General features: G+C 36.4%; 1 protein-coding gene across 5 annotated transcripts in view; it reads left to right on the forward strand.

Moving 5' to 3' along the window:
* Positions 1–18,722, forward strand: part of PCSK5 (proprotein convertase subtilisin/kexin type 5) — a 483,293-nt gene that overhangs the window by 174,570 nt on the left and 290,001 nt on the right. For all 5 annotated transcript variants that reach the window (XM_017892732.1, XM_017892728.1, XM_017892730.1 and 2 more), the window contains exons 6-7: positions 3,420–3,508; positions 6,902–7,074. In XM_017892732.1, coding sequence (XP_017748221.1) covers positions 3,420–3,508; positions 6,902–7,074 — 262 coding nt within the window. The remainder of the gene's footprint in view (positions 1–3,419; positions 3,509–6,901; positions 7,075–18,722) is intronic.

Here is an 18,722-nt window from a genome sequence, read left to right on the forward strand (position 1 = left end):
ATATTTAAGATGATAGATATCCCAATTACATTGAATTGATCTTTACAAATTATGTGACTGTATTAAATTATCACATGTATACTGAAAATATGTACATCTCTTATATATCAATCTTTAAAATTTTGAAAATGTTTTAAATTGATCATTTTTTGATAATTAAAATGATGTAACCACATACCGGGATGGGAAGATAATTACTAGTACATCAAAATTAAAGATCGTCTCTAATCCCATTGGTTTGGGAGGCTAAGATGTGAGATTCACTTGAGGCCAGAAGTTGGAGATTAGCCTGAGTAACATAGCGAGATCCTATCTCTACAAAAAAGTTTAAAAATTAGCCTGCTGTGGTGGTACACACCTGTAGTCCCGGCTACTCAAGGGGCTGAGGTGATACAGTTGCTTGAGCCCAGGAGTTTGAGGTTACAGTAAATTATGATCAAGCCACTGTACTCCAGCCTGGGTGGTAGAGTTGGGATTACAGGCATGAGCCACCGCATCTGGCCAGGATTTCTTTCTGTTTTATAGCTAATATTCCATTGTGTACATATACCACATTTTCTTATTCATTCACCTGTTGATGGACACTTATCTTGGCTATTGTGAATAGTGCTGCAGTAAACATAAGTGTGCAGATATCTTTTCAATAGGCTGACTTCCTTTACTTTGGATATATACCCAGCCATGGGATTGCTGGATGATAAGCTAGATCGATGTTTAGGTTTTGCAGGACCCGCCGTACTGTTTTCTCTAGTGGCTATACTAATTTACATTCCCACCAGCGGTGTTCTCTTTTCACTGCATTCTCGCCAGCATTTGTTATTTTCTGTCTTTTTGATAATAGTCACGTTAACCAGGGTAAGCTATCTCACTGTGGCTCCAATTTTCATTTCCCAGATGATTAGTGATGTTGAGCATTTTTTTCACATACTCGTAGTCCAATTATATGTCTTCTTTTGTGAAACGTGTATTCAAATCATTTGCCCATTTTAAAATTGGATTACTTGGCTTTTTGCTATTGAGTTACTTATACATTCAGTTTATTAATCCCTGGTCAGAGAGTTTGCCGGTATTTTCTCTCGTTATGTGAGTTGTCTTTTCACTCTGTTAATTGCTTCCTTTGCTTTGTGGAAGGTTTTTAGCTTTATATAATCACATGTGTCTATTTTTGCTTTCGTTGCTTGAGCTTTTGAGGTGTTACTCAAAAAAATCTCAGCCCAGACCAATGTCCCAGAGCATTTCTTCAATATTTTCTTCTAGTAGTTTGATAGTTTCAGGTCTTACATTTTAATTTGATTTCCATATAGGGTGAGAGGTGAGGGGGGGGGATGTAATAGTTTCATTCTTTTATATATGGATATCCAGATTTCTCAGCATTATTCATGGAAGAGCCTCTTCTTTCCCCAGTATATGTTCTTGACACTTTTGTCAGAAATGAGTTGGCTGTATATGCATAGATTTATTTCTGTGTTCTCTATTCTGTTCTGTTGGTTTATGCTAGTACCATGCTGTTTTGGTTTCTACAACTTTTAGTATATTTTAAAGTCGGCAGCTTTGTTATATTGCTTGGGATTGTTTTGGCTATTTGGAATATTTTGTGGTTTCATATGAATTGTAGGATTTTTTTTTTCCACTTCTGTGAAGAATGTCATTGGTATTTTGACAGGGATTGCACTGAATCTGTAGATTGCTTTGCGTAATATGAACATTTTAACAATACTAATTCTTTCAGTCCAGGAGCATGGAACATCTTTTCATTTGTTTGTGTTCTCTTCAATTTCTTGAATCCGTTTTTTATAGTTTTCATTGTGTAGTAATTGTTTCGATCTTGAAACTTTTATGAGTTTTGGTTATATTACTTTTGTGTGCTGTTAACAATTTGACAACATACTCTCTACTCTTTGATCCAGTAATTCTACTTCTAGGAATTCGTCCCAAGGCATAAAATGATATCTGTACTCAAGATTGTTCTTCGTATTGTTGTTAATATTAGTGAATAACTGAGCAAAGTTGCAGGAAAAGAGGACTTGTTAAAAAGCTTATGGTGTGTGTATGTATTGACAGATACACACACACTACACAAACATTTATATATATCATTTAAGGAATTATGCAGTACATTAATAGCCATTAAGTTAATATATAGATTAATATTTATTTAGAAAGATATGCATAATATTACTAAATGAAAAAAGCAGTATATATCTCTTTTCTGTAAACTTGTATGTGTACCTTTCAGTTGTAAGCAGTAACTTGATTATAGTTGCACAGAGAGTAGTGGTCTGAGGCAGCTGTGCTGTGAAATTAAAAGCACTGAAATGGATTTGGGGACTTGAGTTTTAGTCACTGTTTTGCTAACTGTGCTACTCTCAACATACCTTTGGTCCTAGATGCCCTCTTCTCTAAAAATGAGGGAAGGGATGGGCATTTAACGTCATTGGCAATGACAGATAAACCATAATGACGGTTATATCCCCCTTCTGCAGGCATGGCAGACGTCAGAGGGTCAGTCTTATGTCCTTTCTCTGGGCTCAGTCACACTTTAGAATTCTTCTCAGCACACAGTTTTAGGCCACCGTTTCTAAGCAAATTGTACTTTCTACTGAAAACTTCTTTGCCCTCCTTGAAAGAGGATCTTAGAAGTTCTTTCAGCTAAAAGATTTCTCTGATCAAGGCACAAAATTATTGTGACAAGAAATAACAGAGAATGCTTTTTCGGTAAATGTATTTTTTTAATTTTCTAGTATCCACATTTCTTTTAAAAGTAAAAGGTAAAACAAGTAAAATACGTGTGGATAACATATTTTATTAAATAAAATATTTTAACATGTATCTGGTATACAACAATGATTAATAAGATATTTTATCTTTTCATTTTGCGTACAAAATCTTTGAAATCCAGTGTTTATTTAAAGCACATCACATTTCAGCTAATAAATTGTATTGGAAATACTTGATCTGTATTTACATTTACAATTTAAAAAGCAGATTCTCATACCCATCTTAAGTTTTCTAATAATTGATTTGAGTATTAGTTTTTAAGCTTAAATAAAAAATTGAGATGAGGTTGCAGTAGTCACATTTCAAACATCTGGCAGCACATATATCCAGTGACCACTATGTGGATCAGTAGAAGTTTGGGGGATATAGAAACGAAGTTTTTCTGACTTTTATCCTTCAAGGAGATTGTCCGGTTGGGAAAGCAAGATATTCAAAATAAACATGTCAAGAATATAATCCAAAACGGTCTAATTAAGTGCTAGAAGTTTGCCATGGACAGACAAAGTGCTACTTGGGAAGAAAGTTCCAGAAACACCACAGCTGGGTACATTCTTCACCACTCTGAGTGGTGGCAGTGATGCGTTGGCTTTGTGAGAATGGTACTTGTCTTACTTTAGAAAGTGTGTGTGTTCTGCCTGCAGGCACGGAACTCGCTGTGCTGGAGAAGTGGCAGCCGCTGCAAACAATTCGCACTGCACAGTCGGAATTGCTTTCAACGCCAAGATCGGAGGTATGAGCAACCAACTTACGTGGATGTAGAAATGCACCAGTTAGCTCTTTGGCTGACTGGCTTTCAGAATCCTTTTTAAATGGAGGTTAAACGATTGGGCATATCTTTACGTAATAGTGTTCAACTATTGCTGGCCCCAACATGACCATGTTAGCAGGCGCTGTTAAATGTATTTAAAGACTTCTGAAGCAGTCACCCTAAACCATTGTAAACACTTTTCTTTTAAACAGACTTGAAAAAATGTTATCTAGTGGTGAAGATGGGGGTCATTGACATTTGTACCAAAATGCTACAATTGGTGCCTGGGTCAGAAAGAACTAATCATATAAACATTAGGCCATAATACCTCTATGGAAAGAAGCATTTTGTAATTCTCTCAAAGTAAAAAAATCCTGGTTTTGTTTTGTTTTTTTCCTTTGGCTTAGGCTTTTAAAAGTTCCTTTTAATTGTAATTAAAATGATACATGGCAAAATCTCCTTTTGTAATCCCATAACATAGTGATACTATTTCCATGAATGATACAGATTATATCTATATGCAGGCGTGTATATGTACAAACTCAATTATACATATACTTATTATAAGGACCCAGCCAAAGCAGTATAAATTTAAGCATTGATAAAAGCAAACTCTTAACTTTCCCATTTGTAATCATCTTTGTAAGAAACAGCCCGGTGCCACAGCCACACACAAATGGGAAGAAAATACTGTAATACAGTCTGTGTATCCTCATGATTTTATCATTATGCCTGAAAGTATTCCCTAGGGGTCTCCTAAGGGCGTCATAAGATGAAGGAAGCTCCTGGAACCAGGTTGACCTCCTTGTTTCCAATGCACTATTTGTTTTCAAGTGGGAAATAGTGTTGGAACTAAAAAATAAAAATGACAATTCTTTCTAGGATAAGAATATAAATATAGAGTTTCCCTAACATGAAATATTTAAGGTTTACAATAACAGAACTAAGAAAAGGCTTTCTGAAATTACCTTGAATATCAGTCCACAGTGCATTTGACCTCTTTCTTTCCTTTTTCTCCCCCTGAATTCTTATGAGTATGATAGTTTGTTAAGCAGTAATTAATTAGCGGGGAGCATCTGCTATTTATTAAGCACAATGCATATGAAAGAGCTAAAGAAAAGAGGCAAAGAAAAAAATTCTTCATTCCCTGAAGAATGATGAGAGTTCTGGAGGCCCCTCATCATCCCAAGAGAATTAGATCAGAGGCTGCCAGGTCAGCCCTTCTCATGGTCCAGGATATAGTCTCTCGCATACACAGACACACAGCTCCAGGTTCTTATCATTACTCTCCAGCACAAACCCAGAAATCTTAATAATTTTGAAAAAATGAGAGGATGAACTTGTGAACTCACAGATAAACCAATGACCTAGCTTACAGAACCTTATTTAAAAAAAAAAAAAGGAATGTATGGCAACAAATCAAAAATGTTCTAAAACAAGAACATTCTGAATAAGAAATTTAACCCCCATACCCAAGGCATGAAGGCTTGGAGTTAAATGAGGAAAAAATAGCCTTTTATCTTTAAACTTGACAAAGTAAAAATCTTTTTTGTGAAATTTCTAGTAGAAAATGAACATCACCCTCTAAGTATGATTTACAAGCATTTTTTTGTGCGTGACATAGAAACTGAATTCAAGTGTTACGTCCTATTCTCCTGTTGGCATTTAGAACACTAATGAGCTTATTTGGGGGCAATTACTGTGTTTATTTCAGACCTCATTGTACCAATAAAATAGTTTCACTTTATGCTTTTCAATAGGAAGTAAGAGGATGGAGTCGTTCATCTTTCTTTGCTAAAAAACATGCAGGTGAATTTTGAATATTTAAATTAAATTAAGCCAGTGGTTACTCAGGATGCAGTACATTGAGATCATTATGTAGGGTTTTTTACTCACGCAAAACAAACCATGGAAAAACTTTCCAATTTTCATCCCAAAATTTGTAATGGAACTTGTTCATAGCTTTCATTCTCCGCCTCTCCTGTTAACAACATCTCCATTAAAAATTCAAAAGTCTCGAGGAAAGACAGTCAAGAGACATTAACAACCAAATGTCTTTAGAGATACATGGAGGGGAATGGCATGTTGGCTAGATGTTAGATGACAATGGGAACTTACTTCCCTATTTTTTTGTAAAAAATTTTAAAGGATGAAGGATCCTATCTGTCATGGAATTTAAAATAGTTCAACCTAATATCTATATTTTTGGATTAAGAAAATGAGACAAAATGTTAACAGTTATTGAGTAGTGGCTATGTGTATATATATGTTCATTCTTCATTCTTTCTGTTTTTCCTTGTTTGCAAGTTTTATAGTTAAAAGTTAAACATTTTTTTAATGCACAAGGAAGATATAGTTACTTCAAGAATATTTTTATTTCTACCAGTATTCCCACCTCAACTCACGTAACTCTACCTAAAGCTATTTGGTTTGGGTTTTATTATTTAATTCCCGTTTGTTGATAACCAATAAAAACTTAAAATCCTACTGATGACAAGGTTTTCCTAAGGATTAAATTTGGCCTGTAAAATATAATTTTAAATGATACAGTGTTTCAGTGATGGCATTTAATTTAAACTGAAGGAGAGAGATGTTTACTTAACAATTAGATGCTTGGTTGTGGTTGTTTTATGAGCCTCCAAAATAAAAGGAAAAGGAAAGCCTGACATTTGGCATAGAATTTATTTCTGAGTATCTTAGTGTCTCTTTTGCAAAGTAGGGTTAATAATAAATTCCTATCTGTTTGATAGAAATATACTTAAATGAAGATTAATAACTGAACATGGCTAAAACCCTTTGAGAATTATTTGAATTGTTACATCCACAGAAATCATTCTCATTTATTATTTGACATAAATAACTTAGCAAAAAAAGAAACATTAAGTTCACATCAATCTTATGATTAGAGGCTAATATTGAATATGGAAGACATGAGACCATCCTACCTTGGCAGCTTTCCAAATAGTATATGACTGCTAAGGTGAGATAGAATTTTTTATATCAATTATGAACACAAGTTATTCAATAAAGAGTTTAAGGAAGACGGATTGCTTGAAGATCTCTTTGTCAAGTACTCACTCAAGAGAGGGATGGAAAGTGAGAGACTGTGGCAGCTGTTACAAGGAATGGAACCTTAGGAGAAGAAAATGATGGATTAAAAAAATTTTTAAGTTTTGCTCTTTTATATACAATGTGACATCCTTTCTGCCCAAGATACTGCCTGCAAAGTACACATTATCCTTTTGCTAGGGGAAGATATGCTCACTTAAGTGTTGATTAAAAATGTATTCTTCCCCCGAGAATCCTGCAACTATGTTTTTGGAGTGTTGTGTAGTGAAGCCCTGTAATGAACTAGTTCTCCTTTCTGTGTTGAAGGAGTGCGAATGCTGGACGGAGATGTCACCGACATGGTTGAAGCAAAATCAGTTAGTTTCAACCCCCAGCACGTGCACATTTACAGCGCCAGCTGGGGCCCGGATGATGATGGCAAGACTGTGGACGGACCAGCCCCCCTCACCCGGCAAGCCTTTGAAAACGGCGTTAGAATGGTAGGTTTTAAAAGCATGGAGGCTTATACTGTGTGGATGGGTGATGATTCTCATATGAAGAATCTATGGGTTTCTGGCTGCAATCTAGAGAACTGGATGGAGCTCTTAGGCTGAGCCAGCAGGTAGGCTAATGGAAAGAGGTGGTGAACATTTGGGATTGTGAGTTATTTCTGTTCTGCCAGTGAACTAAGAGCTAGAGAGTTTCTTCTGAAGAGGACAGAGGTACATTACAGTGCTTAAATTCTTTCAAAGAAAATATATTAATACATTAATCTTGCATTCGGAGAAATACATTCTTAGGACTGTGAAATTGAGTGAAGACAATTTAACACTCTCCAGGTAGCGTGAATAGATTGCATAGTGATGCCCCTTGAGGCATCTCCGTTTTTTTAGTACTTTCCTAGTTTCTCCCACCTCTGTCCCAGGACAATATTATTTGTGTTCCAGCTCCTGATCTCTACAACCAAGTAGCTTAATGCATCGTTCTTTTCCTTAATTACACCAAAAAATTGATTGACCACTCTCCCCCAAAAAACTAACCATATAATCTAATTTAATAAAATGTCTATTTCAAATTACAGATCTTAAGAAATCCTGTCTTATTTAAATTAAATTTTAAAAATAAGGATACTAATCTTTGTAATCATGAAAGGAGGAGAGCTCCACCGGAAGTAATGTCTTTTTCTTATTCATGAATGGACCTTTGGGTGATTTAAAGCATACCGTTAGTCTTGTTCATTTAAGGCCATTATTGATCTGGCCCTAACCTCCCTTTTCTTCCTCCTCTGTTTTACTCCTTATAATGTAGACGTGCTCCACTCCTATCCAACAGCACAGAATGTTTTCCTTGTTCTTCCTACGTAGTTCCTGTGCCCCATTCCCAAGTCCTCCCACTGTAAGCCAAATCCTGTTTGACCATCAAGCCCCAGCTAAAAGAAGTTTACCTCTTCCCAGAAGCCTTCTCACTGCCCAAACTAGAATTAACTATAAACAGACCCTATCTGTGCTTTATATTCTTACTACTGTTACATAGAGTTCTTCTCATATTGTGCTTTATATCAGAGTTAGTTCTGGGTATATCTTCCATACTAAATTGCGAGTTCCTGGAGAGCAGCACTTATGCTCTCTACATCTTCATGGGCTTTGTAAAACCTAGACAGTGCATTGAATTCTAGTGAGTATTCAATAAAGTTGTTGAATCAAATTTAATTAACTACAAATGATGCTAACCACAGGGTTGTTAAATATCCAGCTCGGATATTTACAGTGGAATGCATTGTTGATTAATGTAATGTTGGAGCTGGAGTAAAAATAATGATTTGCCCACATCTCTGTGGGATTTTTGTTAGAGTTTTAATAGAAGACTGAGCTAAGCTGTCTTCTAATTATTCTGAAATAGACTAGAGGAGAAAATTATATACTTATTTTGTAGGTACTTCCTAGCTGAAAGATAGTTCACGTTTGGTTAAAACATTCACTTTTTAAGCTCTTTGTCAATTTTCAGCTCTCTATATTAGAGTCTTTTAAATCATAGGATAATGTTTTAACTCATTGTCTAGAAGTTTTCTTTCAAGGTGCCTTAACAGCAAATGAATATATTCTGTATAATCTGGTGATTTCATTGCTGAAGCCGCAGACGACAAATTGCTATGATCTCTATGTTTTCAGTAGAATGATCATTCAAATTAAGTAAACCAAGCACTGTTCATATTTAATCATAAAACTGTATGTATATGGCTCTTATAATAAAGAGCAATCTGGACTTATTAATCTGAAAATACTTAAATTAGTAATACACATAACCTCATGAATGTGCATGTATATATAAAGAATGCCCCATATTCAATAGCTGGTTTTACTGACAGACTAGTAGGCATCTCATTGAAGCAGAACACATAAACCAACAATTTTCAAATTTATTTTTGCTGGGGAGTCTTTCATTCGATGGAAATCTTAACTGGAAGCTTAGTGTGTAAAAAATTAAAAATGTGGTGCTTTGTTAAAAGAAGAGTAAAAAGAGGTTAAGATTAGAAACAAAATCATCTGAGAAAATTATTCAAACACAGGAAGATTATATTTAGAAATAATTTGGAGGAAATTTACTTTATATTCAATATTAATTATGAAAGTAACCTATGCTTATTGTAACAGATGATACAAAAATGAGTGTAAAGATGAACTTAATAATAGATTTCCCCACCCAACTGGGTAACCACTGTTAAAAGTAAAGGCTACATGTTTCCATACTCTTGTGCATATTAACATGCAAACAGGGATTATATACCTCTGCACATTACTACTTGCACCTAATGGTCTATCCTACGCATCTTTCTGGGGCAACCCTTAAGAATAGAACTCATTTATTTTATTTGTTTCAAAATTTTTAGAATATAGAGATATCATAATTAATTCAATATTCCATTGAAGATCTTCCAAGGTTTTACTTAGGGAAAAAGAGGAATTCAGTTTTAAATGAAACCACTCGCTTTTAGAATTGAGGTAGTAACAAAAGAAGTAACTGTCAATAAGAACAAATTGTTTTTTGGCTCATAGCATTGCACATCTAAATATGGAAAAACCGTGGTGATGCATTTAAATGTGATGAGGTCAACAAGATAGTGTTTTCATGTGTTTAATACAAATAGGCTTTCGGACTAGGCTAGGATTCAGTCCAATATTTGCCATTTACTTCTCTCTAAGCTTATATAGATCAAATTACCTCTCTGCTTCCATTTTCTTATCTAAGGTAGGGCACTAATAGTGATGTTATACTAACTAACAGAGATGTTATACTAACTAACAGAGATGTTATAAGTGCAAAATGAGATGATAATGCGTGTAAAGCAACTAGTATAATACCTGAAATATAATAAATGCATTTTTTTTTCAAAGAAAAGATCATGTCCTCCTACAAAACTATTTAAATTTGTCCTCAGTCCATCATCCTTCTCTCCTATACCATTTCCACACTGCCTAGTTCCTGATAATTCCATTAAGTTACCTGTTGGGTTAACTTAATGATTAAAAGATTAAAAGATTAAAAAAATATGATACAGGCCGGGTGTGGTGGCTCATGCCTGTAATCCCAACACTTTGGGAGGCTAAGGAGGGCGGATCACCTGAGTTCAGGAGTTCGAGACCAGCCTGGCCACCATGGCAAAATCCCGTATCTACTAAAAATACAAAAATTAGCCAGGTGTGGCGGTGGGTGCCTGTAATCGCAGCTACTTAAGAGGCTGAGGCAGGAGAATCGCTTGAACCCAGGGAGTGGAGGTTGCAGTGAGCCAGGATCGTGCCACTGCACTCTAGCCTGGGCAACAGAGTAAGACTCTGTCTCAATAAAATAATAATAATAATAATAATAATAATAATAATAATAATATGGTACAAGTCAACATAGCCTTCCTGAGCTCTGTAGTGTCATTTATTTTGTTCTTCCTATGTCTGTACAAAGCTTCAATTTCACTTGCCTTTAAAGGCATATCTTCAATTTCAGTGAGATAGCCTCTGGATATACAAATTCAGTCTAGTTATTCGTGTTTGTAGTCCTGAATTTTGTTTATATTTTCCGAAAGGATGTTCCTCTAAATATCTATTGATATATAATTTAATATTTTAAGCAGTGTACTTCTCTTTTCCAGGTTAAATAAATCTTTTTTATGAGGCATCAAGTGAGACAGGAAATTTTATATTCTTTTATAGTGTTATCATTTGTATTTTTGTATCACATACATTGTCAGAGATAAAGAAAATAATTGAATAAAAACAATACAATATTAGACTATAGGCTACAACAAAGAAATAAAAAAGTGATTTATTGGCTTAATTACTTAAGGAATGAAGAAATAAATGACTAATAAAATAATTCCTTCGGTTAGCTAGCTGAAGACCTACGCAGCAGCCTAAAGTCATTCTGGCCTATTGGGGTTTATCATCTACAGAAACGTAGGGATTGGAATTTATTTATTCATGATATTAAGCTTAGCCAACTCCCACTTTCTATATACTGTAGATAAAGGGGTGAAAAAGACATCTGCATCTTATATGTGATACATAAAAGTTCCTACATTCTAGCAACAAAACAGGAAACAAGGTAGAAACAATCAAGACTATTTCAGCTGAGGGTAAGTGTAGAAATGAAAGTCAACTGATTTCTGCTGAGGGAAGCACAGCTGCCTTAGTTAGGGAAGACAGAACACCCTCTTTGAGGAGGTGATATTTGAACAGAAACATAAATGATAACAAGCTAATCATATGAAGAACTATTATATGCAGAAGGAACAGAAAGAGCAAAGAACCCCAGGCAGGGAAAGATTTAGGTGTATTTCCAGAACACAATACTAATGTAGGTGTTGAGAGCAAGTTGGAACAGAAAGAGGGCAAAGGGAGATGTGTTGGAGGGGAAGGCGGGGACCAGCTCAGCAGGGCTTTCTAAATGATGGCGGGCGTGTGAATTGTGTTCTGTTATAGGAAGCCATGAAAGACTTTAAACAGAATTGTGGCCTGACCTTATACAATTTTAAAAGATCACTGCTATGTAAACAGTAACTGTATATGGGGTGAGAGATGAAGAGACATGACTGGAAGATTGAAGTGGTCCAGGAGAGTGTTGGATCAGGGTGGCAGCAGCGTCAAGACCATCAAAGAGATCAGGCAGCAATAGATAAGCCCAAGTATCGAGAGATTTTCACAGAGGAAATAAATACGTTTTGCTCAGGGAGTCCAAGTATTGATTGCATCCATTATTTCTGCAAGCTAATCAAAAAATGTAGCAAATATTGAATTTCAAAATGCTCCCTATTTGTTTACTGTAAGATAAGCATTTGGCTCAAAGAATGTAATGCTATTTTCAAAGACTTTAACAAAATCAGAATTGATTGAATTTATAGCCCCTTTAGAATTAATGTGGCAAAATTACATTAGAGAAACAATGTTAAATAAACCATGTCACAGTTGACAACTTACTCTTTCTTCTAAGGAATGCATTTTATTTGATGCTAAGGAGCTATAAAATTAAGTGCAAGAGTTAGAGTTATATACTTTGGGCTGCATACAATTAATAGTAATAGCCCCATGAATATTTAACATTTTGTTCAGTTTATTATACTATAGTCATCTTCTAGGACTTAAATGATAACATTTAATCTTCATGATCTCAAAAGATAGGTACCGTTCGTTCTTCCCAATTTATAGAGAGGAAAAACAGAAATTCCCCGTAGCCAAGAAGACAAAACATAGGCTTTGAAAAAATCTGGTAAATTCTGTTACATGTTGTCATTTTGATTTTATTTGGCACACCTGACCTTCTGCCTTTATCTGTGGCCACATACTCTAGCTTTTCTTCTGTTACTATGGTGAATTAATTGTTCATCCTCTACCTAAGGCCACCTCCTCCATTTGTTCACTGGACCCTATCCCATGTCGCCCCATCAAAGACCTCCTCAAAAAATTGTTTTATCTTCAAAATTTCTCTCTGAACTCTATTATTACCATCAATATACATTTGTACTGTTCGTTCTCCTGTCTTAAAGAATGAGAGGAGACTCCCTCTTTGGTCTTTTTAAAAATAATCTCAACTTTATTTTAGATTCAGGGTTACATGTGCAGGTTTGTTACATGGGTAAATTGTGTGATGCTGAGGCTCACCCAGGTAGTGAGCATAGTACCCAGCAGATAGTTTTTCAATCCATACACCCCTTCCTCTTTCCCCTCCCCATAGTCTGCAGTGTCTGTTGTTCCCATCATTATGTCCGTGAGTACCCAATGTTTAACTCCCACTCATAAGTGAGAGCATGCAGTATTTGATTTTCTGTCCCTGTGTTAATTTGCTTAGGATAATGGCCTCCAACTGCATCCATGTTGCTGCAAAGGACATGGTTTTATTCTTTTTCATGGCTGTGTAGTATTCCATGGTGTATGTGCACCACATTTTCTTTATCCAATCCACCATTGACTGGGCACCTAGGTTGATTCCATGTCTTCACTATTGTGAATACCACTACAATGAGCATATGAGTGCTTGTGTCTTTTTGGTAGAACAATTTATTTGCTTTTGGATATATACCCAGTAATGGAATTGCTGGGTTGAATGGTAGCTCTGTTGTTATTGGGTTTTTTTGTTTGTTTGTTTGAGACAGAGTCTTGCTCTGTCACCCAGGCTGGAGTGCAGCGGCATGATCTCGGCTCACTGCAAGCTCCACCTCCTGGGTTCACGCCATTCTCCTGCCTCAGCCTCCCTAGTAGTTGGGACTACAGGTGCCCGCCACCATGCCCGGCTAATTTTTTGTATTTTTTTTAGTAGAGACGGGGTTTCACCGTGTTAGCCAGAATGGTCTCGATCTCCTGACCTCGTGATCCGCCTGCCTCGGCCTCCCAAAGTTCTGGGATTATAGGCGTGAGCCACCACGCCCAGCCTGTTTTAAGTTCTTTGAGAAGTCTCCAGACTGCTTTCCACAAATAGTATCTCATTGTGGTTTTGATTTACATTTCTCTGATGATTAGTGATGTGGAAAATTTTTTCATGTTTGTTGTCTGCTTGTATGTCTTCCACTGAGAAGTGTCTGTTCATGTCTTCTACACATTTATTAATCGGGTTGTTTGTTTTTTGATTGTTGAATTATTTAAGTTCCTTATAGATCCTCGATATTAGACTTTTGTTAGATGTGTAGTTTGTGAATATGTTCTCCCATTCTGTAGGTTATCTATTTATTGATAGTTTCTTTTGCTGTGCAGAAGGTTTTTAGTTTAATTAGATCCAACTTGTCAACTTTTGTTTCTGTTACAATTGCTTTTGAGAACCTGGTCACAAATTCTTTCCCAAGACCCATATCCAAAATGGCATTTCCTAGATTTTCCTCTAGGATTATTATAGTTTGAGTCTTACATTAAATCTTTAATTCATCCTGAGTTAATTTTTGTGTATGGTGAAAGGTAGGGGTCCAGCTTCATTCTTCTGTATAAGGCTAGCCAGTTATCCCAGCACCATTTATTGACTAGGGAGTCCTTTCTTTGTTACTTATCCCAGGGCCATTTACTGAATAAGGGGTCTTTCTCTATTGCTATTTTTTGGTTGACTTTGTTGAAAATCAGATTGCTGTAGATGTGTGGCTTTATTTCGGGATTCTCTATTATATTCTGTTGGTCTACATGTCTGTTTCCGTACCAATACTGTACTGTTTTGGTTACTGTAGCCTTTTAGTATAGTTTATATCAAGTAATGTAATGCCTCTGGCTTTGTTCTTTTTGCTTAGGATCACTTTGACCATTCGGACTCTTTTGTGGTTCCGTGTGAATTTTAGAATAGTTTTTACTAGTTCTGTGAAAGATGTTAGGAAAAGCATTGAATCTATAGATTTCTCTGGGCAGTATGGCCATTTTAACAATATTGATTCTTCCAATTCATGAGCATGGAATGTTTTTTTCCAATTCATGAGCATGGAATGTTTTCTTATTCTTCTTGTAGACATCTTGCACCTCCTGGGTTAGATGTATCCTTAGGTATTTATTATGTGTGTGTGGCTATTGTGGGTGGATTGCATTTTTTTTTAAAATTGAGATGGAGTTTACTCTGTCACCCAAGGTGGAGTGCAGTGGCGTGCATGATCTTGGCTCACTGCAACCTCCACCTCCCAGGTTCAAATGGTTCTCCTGCCTCAGACTCCCAAGTAGCTGGGACTACAGGTGCACACTACCATGCCCAGCTAATTTTTGTATTTTTAATAGAGATGAGGTTTCACCATGTTGGCCAGGCTGGTCTCAAACTCCTGACCTCAGGTGATCTGCCTGCCTTGGCCTCCCAAAGTGCTGGGATTACAGGCATGAGCCACTGCACCCAGCCAGATTGCATTCTTTATTCGGCTCTCAGCTTGAACATTATTGGTGTGTAGAAATGCTACTGATTTTCATACATTGGTTTTATATCTTGGAACCTCACTGAAATTGTTTATTGGTTTCAGGAGCCATTCAGTGGAGTCTTAAGGGTTTTTCAAGTATAGAATCATATCATCAGCAAAGAGAAATAATTTGACTTCTTTTCCTATTTGGATGCTTTTTATTTTTTTCTCTTGTCTGATTGCTTTGGCAAGGACTTCCAGTACTGTGTTGAATAGGAGTGTTGAGAGTGGGCATTCCGTGTCTTGTTTCAGTTTTCAAGGGGAATGTTTTCAGCTTTTGACTGTTCAGTGTGTTGTTGGCTATGAGTTTGTCATAGATGGCTCCTACTATTTTGAGGTAAGTTCCTTTGATGCCTAGTCTGTTGAGGATTTTTATTATGAAGGGATGTTGGATTATATTGAAATCTTTTTCTGTCTATATTGAGTTAATCATGTAGGTTTTGCTTTTAATTATGTTTATGTGGTAAGTCACATTTATTGATTTGCATGCATTGAACCAGCCTTGCATCCCAACTTGATTGTGGTGTATTAGCTTTGATGTGCTGCTGGATTTGGTTTCTTATCTCCTCCCTAATACTGCCTCGTTTCTCCTTTTTTCCCCTGTAGAATGGAATTCTCTGAAGCCATTGTCCCACCTTGCGATCCTCCAATTTTCATTTTCCATTATCTCTTGAAGCCACTGCTTCAGGACTTCACCCCAGCAGTCCACTGAAACTGCTTTTGACAAGGTCACAGTGACCCCTATCTACAAAACCCCATGCTTCTCTGAGCTCTCATCTAACTGGTTTTTTTAAAAGGCTTCACTGGTTTTCCCTATATACAATATAACACACATGTACTCCAGCCCTTCAGAATCCCTTCTTTGCAATTATTATACCTCCTTCTATTGATTATTTCTACTGATCTCATTTTCTCTTCCATGCTTGTTCTACTCTACCCAAGTACCCACGATAGTGTCTGGCACTCAACAGGGGTTTAATGAAGAAAAGATGAATGAGTGAATGAATTTATGAATGACTTTCATGCCAATTTGATGCATGTACTGAGATAATTTACTTAAAGATCACACTGGTATTATTTTTGCTTAATATTCTAGAAATGTTATAAACATACATGGTATAGTGTGATGGTTAAAGTACCCAGGCCCTGGATTTGGAAATATGAATTCCAGTATTTTCGTATCATGTTCAGGTTAATTAGCCTCTCTGAGGATCAGTTTGTTTCTACATTAAAATGGAGCTAAATGCTAGTAAATGCTTTATAGTAATGTTGTGGTGATTTTATTATTAATTGCCGTAAAATATTCAGCAGAGCTCCTGTAACAATATAAAGTCTCTAAATATGTTATTATCACTATTTAAAATGGGCAAAGGTAATAAAAACAAAATACTGACTAATCATGCAAAGTACCATAAAAAATTTTTATTGTTCTAAATCTGATGTTGCTGAGTAACCCTTATAGAAAGTCATTATATAATCTTGAGATTATTATACAAGAATGGCCTATATAAGTGGGAAAAATATCAAAGATAATATTAAGTATATGACATAAACCACTAATTTAATAAAATGATAGGCAAAAGGGGTTGGGGGTAGAGAGGTTTTACTGTCAAGTATACTTAAGAAACTCCACTTCCTATATGCTCCTTTTGAAGATTTAAAAGCATATTAAGGCTAGGCGTGGTGGCTCTCACCTGTAATCCCAGCACTTTGGGAGGCCAAAGTGGGCAAATCACCTGAGGTCAGGAGTTTGAGACCAGCCTGGCCAACATGGTGAAACCCTGTCTCTACTAAAAATACAAAAATTAGCCGGGCATGGTGGCCTGCACCTATAATCCCAGCTACTCAGGAGGCTGAGGCAGAAGAATCGCTTGAACCCGGGAGACGGAGTTTGCAGTGAGCCGAGATTACGCCATTGCACTCCAGCCTGGGTAACAAGAGCAAAACTCTGTCTCAAAAAAATAATAATAAAAATAAATAAATAAAAGCATATTAAGGGCTCTGAGAAGTCCTGTAGTGAAAATGATGCATTTAACCAGGGTTCTCAACTTTAACTACCTAGAAGCTTTTCTTACTACTTTTTTGAATTGCTTTTAAATTTAACTTCATTTTAAAATTTGCAGAATTACTTTGTGCAATTCAGCTAAAGTCATTAGACCTTTAGAGTCCAAACATTGGAACTAGAAATAATATTAGTGGTTAATTTTATCAACATTTATGTATTCTCTCACTTGTTAATAGCACTCCCATTCACCCAGTCTCCCTTCCTAAACCCTAAGATTTCTTCCATTCCTCATGCTAGTCATCTAGTAAGTCTTGCATGTGCTGTTTCCTAAAACCTTATGAAATCCATCTGCTTTCTTATCCTTACAGTTAGAAACAAATCTCTCATACAGACTTCTACAATATCATACTTTCCAAACTTCCCAGCTTGAGCTTCAGCTTTGAATTCTGCCTGAATGCTGCAGTCAACGAAGTATTTTCATAGGCAAATCTTGTCATTTTTTTTCTCTTTAAAACTCATCACTGCTCTTTATGACTGAGAAGGAACATCCTAGACTTCTTAATATAGGTTCTCTCACAGGTTCTTTCTCAGTTTTGCCAGGGTCTCAGAATTGAAATTTTACATGTCATCTTAGGAAAGGACAGTTTAAAAGTGTCTCTCATTCAGACTTACACAGTTGCATTTACCATGGTGAGCCTTTGGCTTGGCTCCTTGGCATGACCAGCAAAGCATTCTCTCAGGGAACATTCTTGGCTTCATCTTCCCAGTCAGTCCTAAATAGGAAAATGATTTTATAAAACAAGTGAGTGAGTTGACAATGTTTCAGCTGTAGATGACCCCAGGGTTTGTGTCAGAATAAGAAGCTAAGACCCTAAAGTTTTCTATGATTGATTCTTTATTCATTCATTTATTCCTGGTTGCATTGAGGAGGCATTCACTGAGGGGTTATAATATTCCAGGCACTTTTCTAGGTGGTAGTGAAAGATGAATAGCACTCAGCCCTTGTCTTTGGGGAGCTCACTGTATAATGATGAATAAATGTTCTAAAGAAAGTGCAAGCAAGCTTCCAAAGTCCCCTCAGTTTACAGAATCTGGTAAGCTAGGGCAGAGTAGACAGCCCACAATAAGAAGACTTACTATAGCACAGTCTAGTTGCCTTGGAATCATCTTTTTTGCTCCATTCGGATTTTAATACACTTGGTGCAATCGATATGCATCAGCAGGTGTCTAATATTTACAGCATTTCACAATTTCCTGACAAGTGTGTTTAATAACATTTTTTAGAAAAAGAAAAAAAAACTTGAAATGGAATCTTTTTCATAGTCAGAAAAGCCTCTGTTAAGGTTACCAGTATTCCCATTATTATTTGACTCAAATATTTTTCAAGGCCAGGCGCAGTGGCTCATGCCTGTTATGACAACACTCTGGGAGGCCAAGGCAGGCGGATCACTTGTGGTCAGGCGAGACCAACATGGTGAAACGCCATCTCTACTAAAAATACAAAAATTAGTTGGGCATGGTAGCACATGCCTATAATCCCACCTATTCAGGAGGCTGAGGCAGGAGAATTGCTTGAACCCCAGAGGCCAGTGTTTCAGTGAGCTGAGATTGGGCCACTGCACTCCAGCCTGGACGACACAGCGAGACTCAAAAAAGCAAGATACCAAAAAAAAAAAAAAAAAATTCTTTAATACCCACTATATGCCAAGCACTGGTTTGGCATTTTCCTTAGTCTTTTTTTTTTTTTTTTT

This window comes from Rhinopithecus bieti, unplaced genomic scaffold, assembly GCF_001698545.2.
Source record: "Rhinopithecus bieti isolate Rb0 unplaced genomic scaffold, ASM169854v2 scaffold_19708, whole genome shotgun sequence".
Taxonomy (NCBI): Eukaryota; Metazoa; Chordata; class Mammalia; order Primates; family Cercopithecidae; genus Rhinopithecus; species Rhinopithecus bieti.